Source organism: Eutrema salsugineum, unplaced genomic scaffold (assembly GCF_000478725.1).
Source record: "Eutrema salsugineum unplaced genomic scaffold, Eutsalg1_0 scaffold_14, whole genome shotgun sequence".
Classification (NCBI taxonomy): domain Eukaryota; kingdom Viridiplantae; phylum Streptophyta; class Magnoliopsida; order Brassicales; family Brassicaceae; genus Eutrema; species Eutrema salsugineum.
In genome coordinates this window covers 4,025,633-4,036,786 of record NW_006256877.1, presented here as the reverse complement: position 1 = coordinate 4,036,786, position 11,154 = coordinate 4,025,633, and the positions used below count along the sequence as shown (strand labels likewise).

The 11,154-nt window shown below is 31.0% G+C and overlaps 1 protein-coding gene across 1 annotated transcript; it reads left to right on the top strand.

Moving 5' to 3' along the window:
• Nucleotides 1-649: 649 nt before the first annotated feature.
• On the top strand, nucleotides 650-2,402 carry LOC18022520 (40S ribosomal protein S9-2). The gene is made up of 3 exons (XM_006405526.2): nucleotides 650-846; nucleotides 1,226-1,607; nucleotides 1,976-2,402. Exons 1-3 carry the CDS (start codon nucleotides 819-821, stop codon nucleotides 2,160-2,162), a joined length of 597 nt encoding a protein of 198 aa, XP_006405589.1. The 5' UTR covers nucleotides 650-818; the 3' UTR covers nucleotides 2,163-2,402.
• Nucleotides 2,403-11,154: the final 8,752 nt, after the last annotated feature.

Sequence of the window (11,154 nt, the reverse complement as noted above, 5' to 3'; positions counted from 1 at the left end):
TTTCTAACTTTTTGGTATTCGTCTAAAACTTTTTAATATTTTTTTATACTAATTTGATACTTTTCTTTCGGCTTATCCTCATCATAAACACTTTTTTCGAGCTTGTTGTATGAAAAAATGTAAAGATGTAGTGTTATCTTCATTCAAATATTTGGTGGTTCTTATGGGTCAAATATGATATTATTATAGCTGCATTTTATTGTGAAACATAAAGTATGAGGTGGATTTTGCAGAATCAAGGAAATTGTACATGTCATAAATTTGAGAACATTAAAAATTGGAGGTAATTATATGTTTTCAAGCAATTCAACCAAAAAAATCTGACTTTTATCTACGTCTTTTTTACTTATAACATGTTTATGATTTCTAGAATAATAAAATAATTTTTCTAATTACCATATTTCCAATCTTTAAAAAAAATTATTTGTTTTACAAAGAATTTATTTTTAAAAAACCTAATACTAAACAATCAAACAAATTTCATATTCTTATAATTTACTATATATATATATATATATCAACACAAACATATTTTTAAAAATATTACATGAAACATAACCCGCGCGTATGCACGGATACAAGTCTAGTACTATTTAAACTACTTGTATCCTTTCTCTTTTCGTATAAACGCTAGTAATAATTTTTATAAGACAAACCAAAACTATTTTCTAATGGGCCAACCCAAACTTGTTAAAGCCCAAACAAGAGTGACTCATCAAGCCCTAAAGCCGAGCTAGGTTTCACATAGTTGTGGTATAAAAAGCTCCTTCTTCGTCTTCGCGATCGAAACACACTCGTCTTTTGTTTGTGCAGCAGCCATGGTGCAAGTCAGATTCTACCGCAACTGTGAGCTCTCTTCTCTCCATCTTATGTTGTAAAATTCGATCGAATTTTCCTTTTGATTTGATTTTTCAAAAATAATTTTTCTCCCTTGGCTGAATTTAGATTCATAGGCTCTGTTGTTCGTTTAGTTTCTCTACACCATTCAAAATTTCACTTTTCTCTCAGTGTCGAGTCAATTTTCGTATATAATCGCATTTGCTGAAAAAGATGATTGATATATCGATGCATGCCAAGTAAGATTAGGGTTTTTCTATGTATCTGTTTTTGATCCGTTTTGATAAATAGCGTTTTCTTGGTACTCTGTTTTGTGATCTGTTTCTCTTTATTTTCATGTGATGGCTCTCAAAGATTTGATTTTTCTAATGGTGGATTTGATTTTAAGATGGGAAAACATTCAAGAAGCCACGTCGTCCTTACGAGAAGGAGCGTCTCGATGCTGAGCTAAAGCTCGTTGGAGAATACGGTCTCCGTTGTAAGAGAGAGCTGTGGAGGGTTCAATACGCGCTTAGCCGTATCCGTAACGCCGCGAGAGATCTTCTCACCCTCGACGAGAAGAACCCTCGTCGTATCTTTGAAGGTGAAGCTCTTCTCAGGAGGATGAACCGTTCTGGGCTTCTTGATGAGAGCCAGAACAAGCTCGATTACGTTCTTGCTTTGACTGTTGAGAATTTCCTTGAACGTCGTCTCCAAACCATTGTCTTCAAGTCCGGTATGGCCAAGTCCATTCACCATGCTCGTGTCCTTATCCGACAAAGGCACATTAGGTAATCAAAATTTCATTTTACATCCGAAAGTTTGTGACTTTGAAATTTTCGTAATCTTGGGAACAAACGTTCAATTATGTAGATGCTTATCAATTTTGTCCTGCTTGACTTGTTATAGAATCCTGGTTTGATCCTTCAAATTTGTCATAGTTCACTCATGCTCTCTCTAAATGAACTCAATTGTATAAAGGCTTAACGGTTTTTTCTTGCCAGAATTGTGTAGAGGCTTATCGGTTTTGTCTTTCTTGACTTGGGTATAATCTTTGATTGTTGTTGTTCACAGCTCTAAATGAACTTGATTGTGTTAAAATGTAGTGGTAGTGTTACAAAAACTGATTGCTGACTCAATTGTTTCCGATTTGTTCTAGGGTTGGGAGGCAGCTGGTGAACATTCCATCTTTCATGGTGAAAGTAGACTCACAGAAACACATTGACTTTTCTCTAACCAGTCCATTTGGTGGTGGTCGACCCGGAAGAGTGAAGAGAAGGAACGAGAGAGCTGGAGCCAAGAAGGCTAGCGGCGGTGGTGATGGAGATGAGGATGATGAAGAGTGAAAGTACCTAAACCCTACCCTTTATTAGATAAATCACTACCTAAAACCTACCAAGATGGTATTAAGTTATTTAATAATCTATTGCTCTTGTCACTTTCTTTTTTGAGATGTTTGGTTTATGAAGTTATCTTTAACTAGTAGAAGAAGTGAAGTGTGCTGGTATTTTGGTGATGGATTTAGTTTTTATGTTATTGTGTTTTTGCAATAATGCTTTTTTATAGTGGACCGTTCTGTTCTTGTTTCTGATCTTGTTTCTTACAAGATAGTAGTGAATGTTTAGTCCGGTGATGCTGCATACGAGCTTAAAGCTTTTCTTCCAGTTACCTGCATTTTCACTGCTAATACACACTAGTCGAATAGAAAACGTTTAGAAAAAGAAAAAAAGCATACAAATACAATACTCGAATACAACAATAATCTAAGAACAGTGTCATGAATTTGTCTAGCCTATGACTTTTGAAATGAAATGCAAACAAACATTTTGTGCGGTTCTAGAACCTCAAGTCATGTAGCTCTTGAAATTTTAAGCTTTCGTCAAGAGCGAAAATATATAATGTTGTTTACAAATCGGAAACTTATGTTTTTATTTGGTATTTGCTCGGAGTTCTTATGTGGTTGGTTCAGATTTACTAATCGTTTTGGACTTTGGTGGCAAATAGACTTGTCGTATTTTGATTTCTTTGAAACTTTCTTGCAAAACCATGTTTTCACAAAATTCTAGGATTTAACAAGAATTTAAAGGCTTAAACTATATATTTTTTTTTTAATAGAAAAGAGCAAGACATGTGAAACACATGTGAAACAGAGATAGAAGGACCCTTAAGCATCTGATGCCGAGAATTAGGAGAATGCTGAATCGAAGGAGAGCTATGGCTGGAAGTATCTGAACCAGTTGTAGAGGAAGGAGTCTGCGGAGGCCTGCGGGCCTGGGATCAGGCGCCTATGGTCAGCTCGATTAAGACTCGCCAACTTAGCTCGAAGAATCAAATAGATTTCCTTGATTAACACCTGAACCGGTTTGGAAGCAGCCAAGTGAAGCCGAACATTCCTCTCTTTCCATAAAGAGTAAACCACCGATTGAATAACCAGATTTGCAATGACCTTGAGCTTCTTTGGAGATAACGGGGACATAATCCAAGCCAGACAAGCATCAAAAGATAAAGGGGGCTGAGTGCCCGAATAAGAGAAAATGGAAGACAAAAGCTCAGCGGAATACGAACAAGAGAAGAAAAGATGATATCTACTTTCGGTGCAGGTTCCACAAAGCAGGCATTCAGCTGGAACATTTAACCCCCAACTGCGAAGTCTGTCTCTCGAAGGCATTCTATTCCTGGTCGCCACCCAGAAAATGAAAGCATGTTTAGGAATCCTCACCTTTGGCCAAACCGCTTTGTGCCATGGAACAGGAGGAGGAGAAGGGTGTAACCGATCCCAAGTCTTCGAGGTAGAGAAAAGACCCGGAGGAGATCCCGGAGAGTTCCTCCAAAGAAAAATATCTGACTCAGAGGAAAAAGTCGAAGGATCGGATGTCTTCTCTGAGAAACATTCCAAGAACCATTCGAACAGGCACCAGCAACGGTCGAGGAAGAAGGAATACCAGTGATTCTTGGTCCATTTGTCCCCGTTAGGTCGATAAGGGGTCCTAAATCAGTCCAATCGTCGTGCCAAAAGGAAGCAGAAGTTCCAGAGTTCACCTGGCAATATAAAAAGGGTCTAGCAAGGACGCGGAGCTTCATAAGACGCTTCCATATCCAACTTCCCAAAAGATGAAAATCCGCAGACCAAAAAAGCCTTCCTCTGATAACCATATGATTAATCCAAGCTACCCAAAGCGAGCCATTACCAGCGAAGAGGAGCCAGATTAGCTTAAGTCCGAATACTTGATTTAAGTCATGCAGCCTTTTAAGCCCTAATCCGCCAGCCTCTTTTGGTGTACAAACCGAATCCCAAGCCACCTTAGCACCCTTTGCAGAATTTGGAGCACCACTCCAAAGAAAGGCGTTACAAATCTGTTCAAGCGTAGCTAAACAACTTGCTGGAAGGGGAAAGACTGAACTCCAGAAGTTGATAATGCTGTACAACACCGATTGGATAAGCTGTAGATGGCCCGCGAAATTCAAATGTCTAACTGTCCAGGAAGAAATGCGAGCCTTCACCTTATCCACCAGAGGTTGAAAATCTTGGGCTCTCAATTTATGGGGCATCAAAGGCATACCTAAATAACGCACCAGAAGAGATCCTTGCTGCAAGCCAAATCTACCAACCATTTCACGAACCAACGGAAGGTTATTCCCATCAAGGAAAAGGCAGGACTTGCGCAGACTGAGAGCAAGACCAGAAAATCGCAGGAACGAGTTCAGAACAGTAAGAATACCGCTGATAGAGGAAGCAGATCCATCAAAGAAGATAAGAACATCATCCGCAAAGCTCAAATGGGTAATTAGGGGCTGATTGCAAGAAAGGTGCGGAATAAACACACAGTCATGAACAGCCTTGTCGAGAAGCTTAGACAAAATGTCCATAGCTAGGACGAAGAGCGAGGACAAAACCAGATCACCCTGCCGAAGCCCTTTCTTCCCTGAAAAAAATCCGACAAGCTCACCATTCACAGCCACGGAGTAATAAGGAGACGTGATGCAAGCTTTAATCCAACCAATAAAAACCTTAGGAAGACCAAGAGCACCCAGAATGTTCAGAACGAAAGACCAACTGACATTGTCGTACGCCTTAGTGATGTCAATTTGAAGGCAACCTCTATTAGTAAAACCCGGCTTATTGAAATCACTGACTAACTCCCCCGCCAACAAGACATTCTCACATAATACATGTTTAAACTATGGGTTTAAACTATGGGTTTGACATAATACATGTTTTCTGGCCTTATAAGAGTACATGCCATAATAAGTGTAATGAATTCTTTAGGGAAACATATAACACAGGTTACAGAGATAGGTGATGTGATTGATTTTCTGAAAACAGTGCAAAGCATCATTGTATAATTATGAGAGCAATCCGGTTTAAAAGGGGACCATTTGATATGTAGTATATTGGTCTAACTGGTCCTGGACCATAATGTGTTACGTCCTTCTTATGATGCAAAGTTGATACCTCAACTCAGGGCCGGCCCAAAGTGATTTGACGCCTAAAGCGTCGGGTAAAAATGATGCCCTTAATCGAATTTTTTTTTTTTGTGGCATATTATCTAATAATCCAAAACACACCAAAAAGTTTTTGAAACAAGAGGATAAAAAACTTTTTTTTGCTTAAAATAGATTTTCTCTGCAATTTTTTAAGCTTAAGATCAATTTTTTAAGTCCAGATTATTTTTTTAAGCTTAAGATCAATTTTTTTTAAGCTTAGAATCGATTTTTTGAAGCCCAAAATCAATTTTTATAAGCCAGAATCGATTTTTTTATAAAATATTTGATAGGGATAATGTAGGCAATTTTTCTTTCCCATTTTTTGGTCTTGGTCGATGTGGGATAAAATATTTACACACTTATAAAAAAAAATTTTTGGGCTTTTTTTGCTGCCCCAAAAATTAGAGTCTTATGGGCTGCACTGAAGCCATTGCTTCATGGGCTTAGCTGTGGGCCGGCCCTGCCTCAACTAGACAAGAATCCTACAATGGAGAAACATTTATCTATTCTTGGAGTAATTCTTATTAATTTTTTATTACTTTTTTTCTCTAAAATTAGAAGCAGGCAAAATGGTGATGAATTGCGATTGTTTCAAAATCATCATAAAGAATCCAGAAATTGAAATAGAAAAGAGAAAGGGATAAATTTGTTTTTTTATGAGTTTACAATCTAAACAAACATTTTTCAATACAAACATTAAAGCAAATAAAAAGTTGAAACAATTTTGATGAAAGAGTGAACCAAACTACCATTTTTAAAATATTATAGACTAACAGATAAGTTTAGTTATTTTTGTCTTACAATCTTGTTGTTATTTGTCCTTTTTTAACTCAAAATGTGTGCTTTTTAAAAGAGAAATAAAATACTCCCTCTGTTTCATTATTGTTGATTTTCTATGTTTTTTTCTTGTTTCATAATATTTGATTTTATCTCTAATTAATGCATGTTTTTTCTTTAAATTGAATGAATAATATTAATACATATTGCTTTACTCCATTAACACACAATTAAAAAAAAAGTAATAATAAAAATAATGAAATTAGTTGTAAAAGTAACTTAATTAATAAAAATAAATAGTAAATAATTGAGCATTTATAGTTTTCTTAATCTATGTGTAAATATTCATAAAATCAATTATAACGAAACAGAAGGAGTACATTTTTTTAAATGTAAGAAATCAGTTAACCAAACATGAACAAAAAAGTTTCAATTTGTGTTATTAATAATGATTTTTTTAATTATTCTTTAAATCTTAAATTTAGTATTATCCAATATTTGATTTCTTATTGGTTTAAACAAAAAATTGATTTCACATTGGATTTACAATTAACCACACATTAAATTAAAAGGTTACTCCATGATTGATTGTCCAATCCGATGAGGAATAAAAAAAAGTGATCTAGATGTAAAAAAATTTATAAGTTTTTTTTTTCATGTTAAAATTACTTGTTACTTTAAGAGGATTTTTAAATACTTGATAATATACACGTGTTTTTCTTTAATTTTAAAAGCAGATGATTTTACAAAAAAAAAAAAAAAAAACTCTTTATGGCTTTACAAATCAACCAACGATTTGAACAGCCATAATATACAAAACCAGCAAAGATATAAGCTTGGTCTCACTTTCCTTAAAAAATGTCATTTCAAATGTAATGTAACATTTTTTTTTGGTAAAAAATGTAATGTAACATTCTAAAAGTAACTAGGAATTAACCTGCAATTTGTGCGAGTAATGTTTTTAAAATTATCTTTAAATTTAATTTTAATTTTTTGGTTAAATTAAAATTTGTAGTAAAAATCTTTTAACAACATATAAATAAATAAAATTGGTACCAATTAGATAACAAAACATTTATAAATATCACACAACCGATATCTATTTTGAACTAATTTTGTTATGCAATTTATTTAGTAGTATTTTTTAAATATGAAAGTGATATGGTGTTAATATATATATATATATATATATTCATATACATAGCATATAGATTAGAATATATATATATATATATATATATCTATAAAATAAAATTTTAATTGTGAATATTTTATTAAAGATCAAATTAAACTATTATTTTTAGTTATTGAATTCTATAACATATATTAATAATGATTATATATAGGATTGTTAAAGTGGACAAACCCATCTACTTAATCTATTTCGTAATTTATTAAAATATTTTTTTGATCAACCTGTAAAAAAATATAATTTAAATTTAAAAAAGATATTTCAGTTTTTTTATAACAATATTCGAAAATTATACTAATTAATTATTAAAATTTCAAATAAAAAATATTGCAAAAGCAGAAATAGTTTTTTTTATATATATATGAATTGATTATTATTTAAAATAATAGAATATATTTTAATATTTTAATAATTAAAAGAATTAAATGCACTTTTCATTTATATATATATATATATATTCAAAAAAAAATCTGTGAGCTATATATTTAATTATCTCTTAGGAAGTAATATTTAATTAAGCTTTCTGTTTTTGTAATGTTTATTTATGTAATATCTTATAAGTAAATATTTATTTATGTACTATCTTATAAATAAATGTTAATTTATATAAAATATTTCTGTAATATTTTACAAATAAAGGTTCATTTATGTAAATGTATACTCAAATAATAATATAGAGATATTCTAGTCCCAGCCCCTTACTTCTATTTTCCTCAATCTGACATTTAAAACTTTTATAGTCAATGAGAACCATTTTTCTAAACAAATGTTCCACAAATAGAATATTACACTCTGGGGCCTGGGCTATATCCAACAATATGGAGTAGAATTAAACACAACTAAAGAAATATTTTGAATCATTCGACTCGTTAACTCACAAACTAAAGTATGTTAATGTTTGATGTTTATTGAATAATCCAAATCTTAGAACATATAGAATAGAAGATGCGGTTTTGACAACTTTTTCAATGTTATATTATCTCACTGCGACAATTTGATTGGTGTTATTGATGCAAGTTCCTGTACTATATAGTGTTTTTGCAATTCATTAAAAAAAACAAATTCTCATATTTTTCCAGAAGTAACTTTAATGAATGTTTACATTTACTTATTTAACAAGTCGTTCATTTAATTTCCACATGATTAGTCGTTTCGTAAAACATGTTTGTAAAGATGTGACTTACTGCGAAAAAATATTTCGCAAACATGTGTAGATCGTCGAAAATAGTTCAGAAAAGGGAAAAAAGAAGAAAAAAAACATCGTGGAGCCTATGAGACCAAACATTTAGTACCCGAACCCACATGGACTAACATGTAAAATCTCCCTTTGCAATTTATTAATAATCTTGTATATATAAAACACACACACACCAACACACTTAAATTTCTATATAGTTCTGTTCACATATATAATATGCTCTATTCAATTATGTGCATTATTGATGTAAAAATTATGTGTATTATTTAAGAAAGTAATATGAATTAAAGTTTTCATTTAATTTATGTGGTGTATAAATCATAGAAAGACATAAAGTGTACTTATGATTGTATGATCCACATATCATTCTATTATCACAGTTAATTTCTTGTCAGATGACATCGGTCAGGGCTATATGACAGACCCGGCGAAAAAAGTCATTCTTATCTATTATATTAAAACAGAATTTGTTTTCAAACACTTCCAAAGTTTTTTTAAAAATATTTTATATATTTATATAAATTTAATTCCGAAAATTAGATATTAATTTAGATAACTAAAAATTTCCTTAAATATAGGTTATATCTATATTCTATAGATATTAATTTAAATAGATTTCCTTAAATATAGGTTAGATTTAAATTAATATTTGAAATTTAAATAAAATTTTCAGAACAACACATATGATTAAAAAATATCTTATTATATTTTTTAATCATATTATATCAGATTAAAATTTCACATATTAAAAATAGATAAATATTAATATTATATAATAATTTGATGGGACAAGTTAAGTTTTTTTGTTAGATTATAAAAGCATGCATGATATTAAGAGAAAATTATTTCAAAATTAGTAAATAATTATATTATAAAATAATATAAACGGGCGGATTAGAATTATGGTATCATAAACATGGTTTTTCGTATTAATAAAATGAGCGAGTTAGAAATATATTTTTATAATAACAATCACTTTTTAATTAATAAATAATCGGGTTTAAATTATATTTTTATGATCATGATGGTCATAATAATATTGAAAAAATGTATATCTAAACACAATTTTTTTTATACCACTTATTAAAAATTTATATTTATAAAGAAAATATAAATTTTGATTTAAACAAAATTCCCGTGCGGATGCACGGGGTAAAATCTAGTACATATTAAGTCAAGTGAGAGTGTCTAACCAATTTTTTTTAAAGTGAGATAGTAACATGTATTTTGTAAGAAATTTCAAATGAGAGTGTTGGTTGGAATTTGACCTACTCAACCTTAAAATGAGAGTGACTTATCTTACTGTAGTAATAAATTGTCACACCATACAAATAAATATTTTAGGGGAGAATGAGAGACTTAAATTTGAGAAATTAGCATCTATGACAATAAAAAAGACAAATTAACATAATAATTATATTGAGTCCATGGCTAGAATATTATTGTGTGTATAACATGTATTATTGGCTAAAATACTCTTATGTTTCGTCTTTTGTTTTTTTCATTCTCTTTTTCATGTTGCTGCTTCTTCTTCTTCTTCCTTATGCGTCTTCTTCCTTCTTCTTCTTTTTTCACGCTGATCAAGATTAAGTAGGATCTCTCTCTCTCTCTCTCATTCCCATAACTGAATTTTGCAATTTAGACAAATATGAGAGGTCATCAAAATTTGTGTTGAGTACTATACTCTTTTCATCATTTAAATAGTATAGTACATTATTTCTATCTAATGTACATATGCATTTTGTCCATTATTTCTTATATTTGTTAGTGGTTTAAATATCAAATTCTTATAGCTATCTTTTGTCTCCCCAATATAACTACTCACCTATTAATTCACCCTTAAATTTTTTCGAAAAAGAAATAGATAACAATAATGTGTTCACACAAATAAATATATTTTCGAGTGTTACATACTTGTCGGATCTTTATTGATAATGTTATTGGAGAACAAGATATCTAAATGTTTGATCTTATGGACCCGAAGGCAGCATGTAGCACGAGACATGGGTGTGACACGTGTCATAGTTGATGTTATGAGACTTTTTGTATTAATACTCAACCAATAATGGACCAATCCATCTCAATTCTTAAATAAGTTATATGAATGAGACATGCAATTTTTATCACTTCAGTATAAAAGTTTAATAATAACTAATTCTTTAGTCAAAGTGTAAGTGTACGGAGAAATTTATAAAAGGTTTGATTAGTACGAGACTAAATTTATCGAACTTTTTAACATTAGACTAGTTAGTTACATTTTGTTAGATATATAGAGTAGTTGTTAATCAGTTAGTTAGTTGAGCGTAATTATGACACTTGTATTGTTGTGTTTAAAGGATTATATAAATAAACTGAAAAAGTTCATTCCTCAATCAAACAAGTAAAAATGTAAAATACATATTTCTTGTTTTTAATTTTGCCTCTTTTTATTAGTATTATTATTTATTTACTTTTTGCTTCTTCTTCTTCGAAAAGCTTCAACGCTGAAGCTATGATATTTCAAATGGAAAGAAAAAAACCAATTGAGATGTGTCTTTTATGCATTTAAATTAGTTCTCTCGCTTTGTTAAAAGTTGATTTTTGTTTTATATTTGCTATATTACGATTATGTGGACTATCTATATATAGTTTTTTCTTAAAATATCAATACTCTAGTTTGAATATGAGGTGAAGCTATATATTGCTT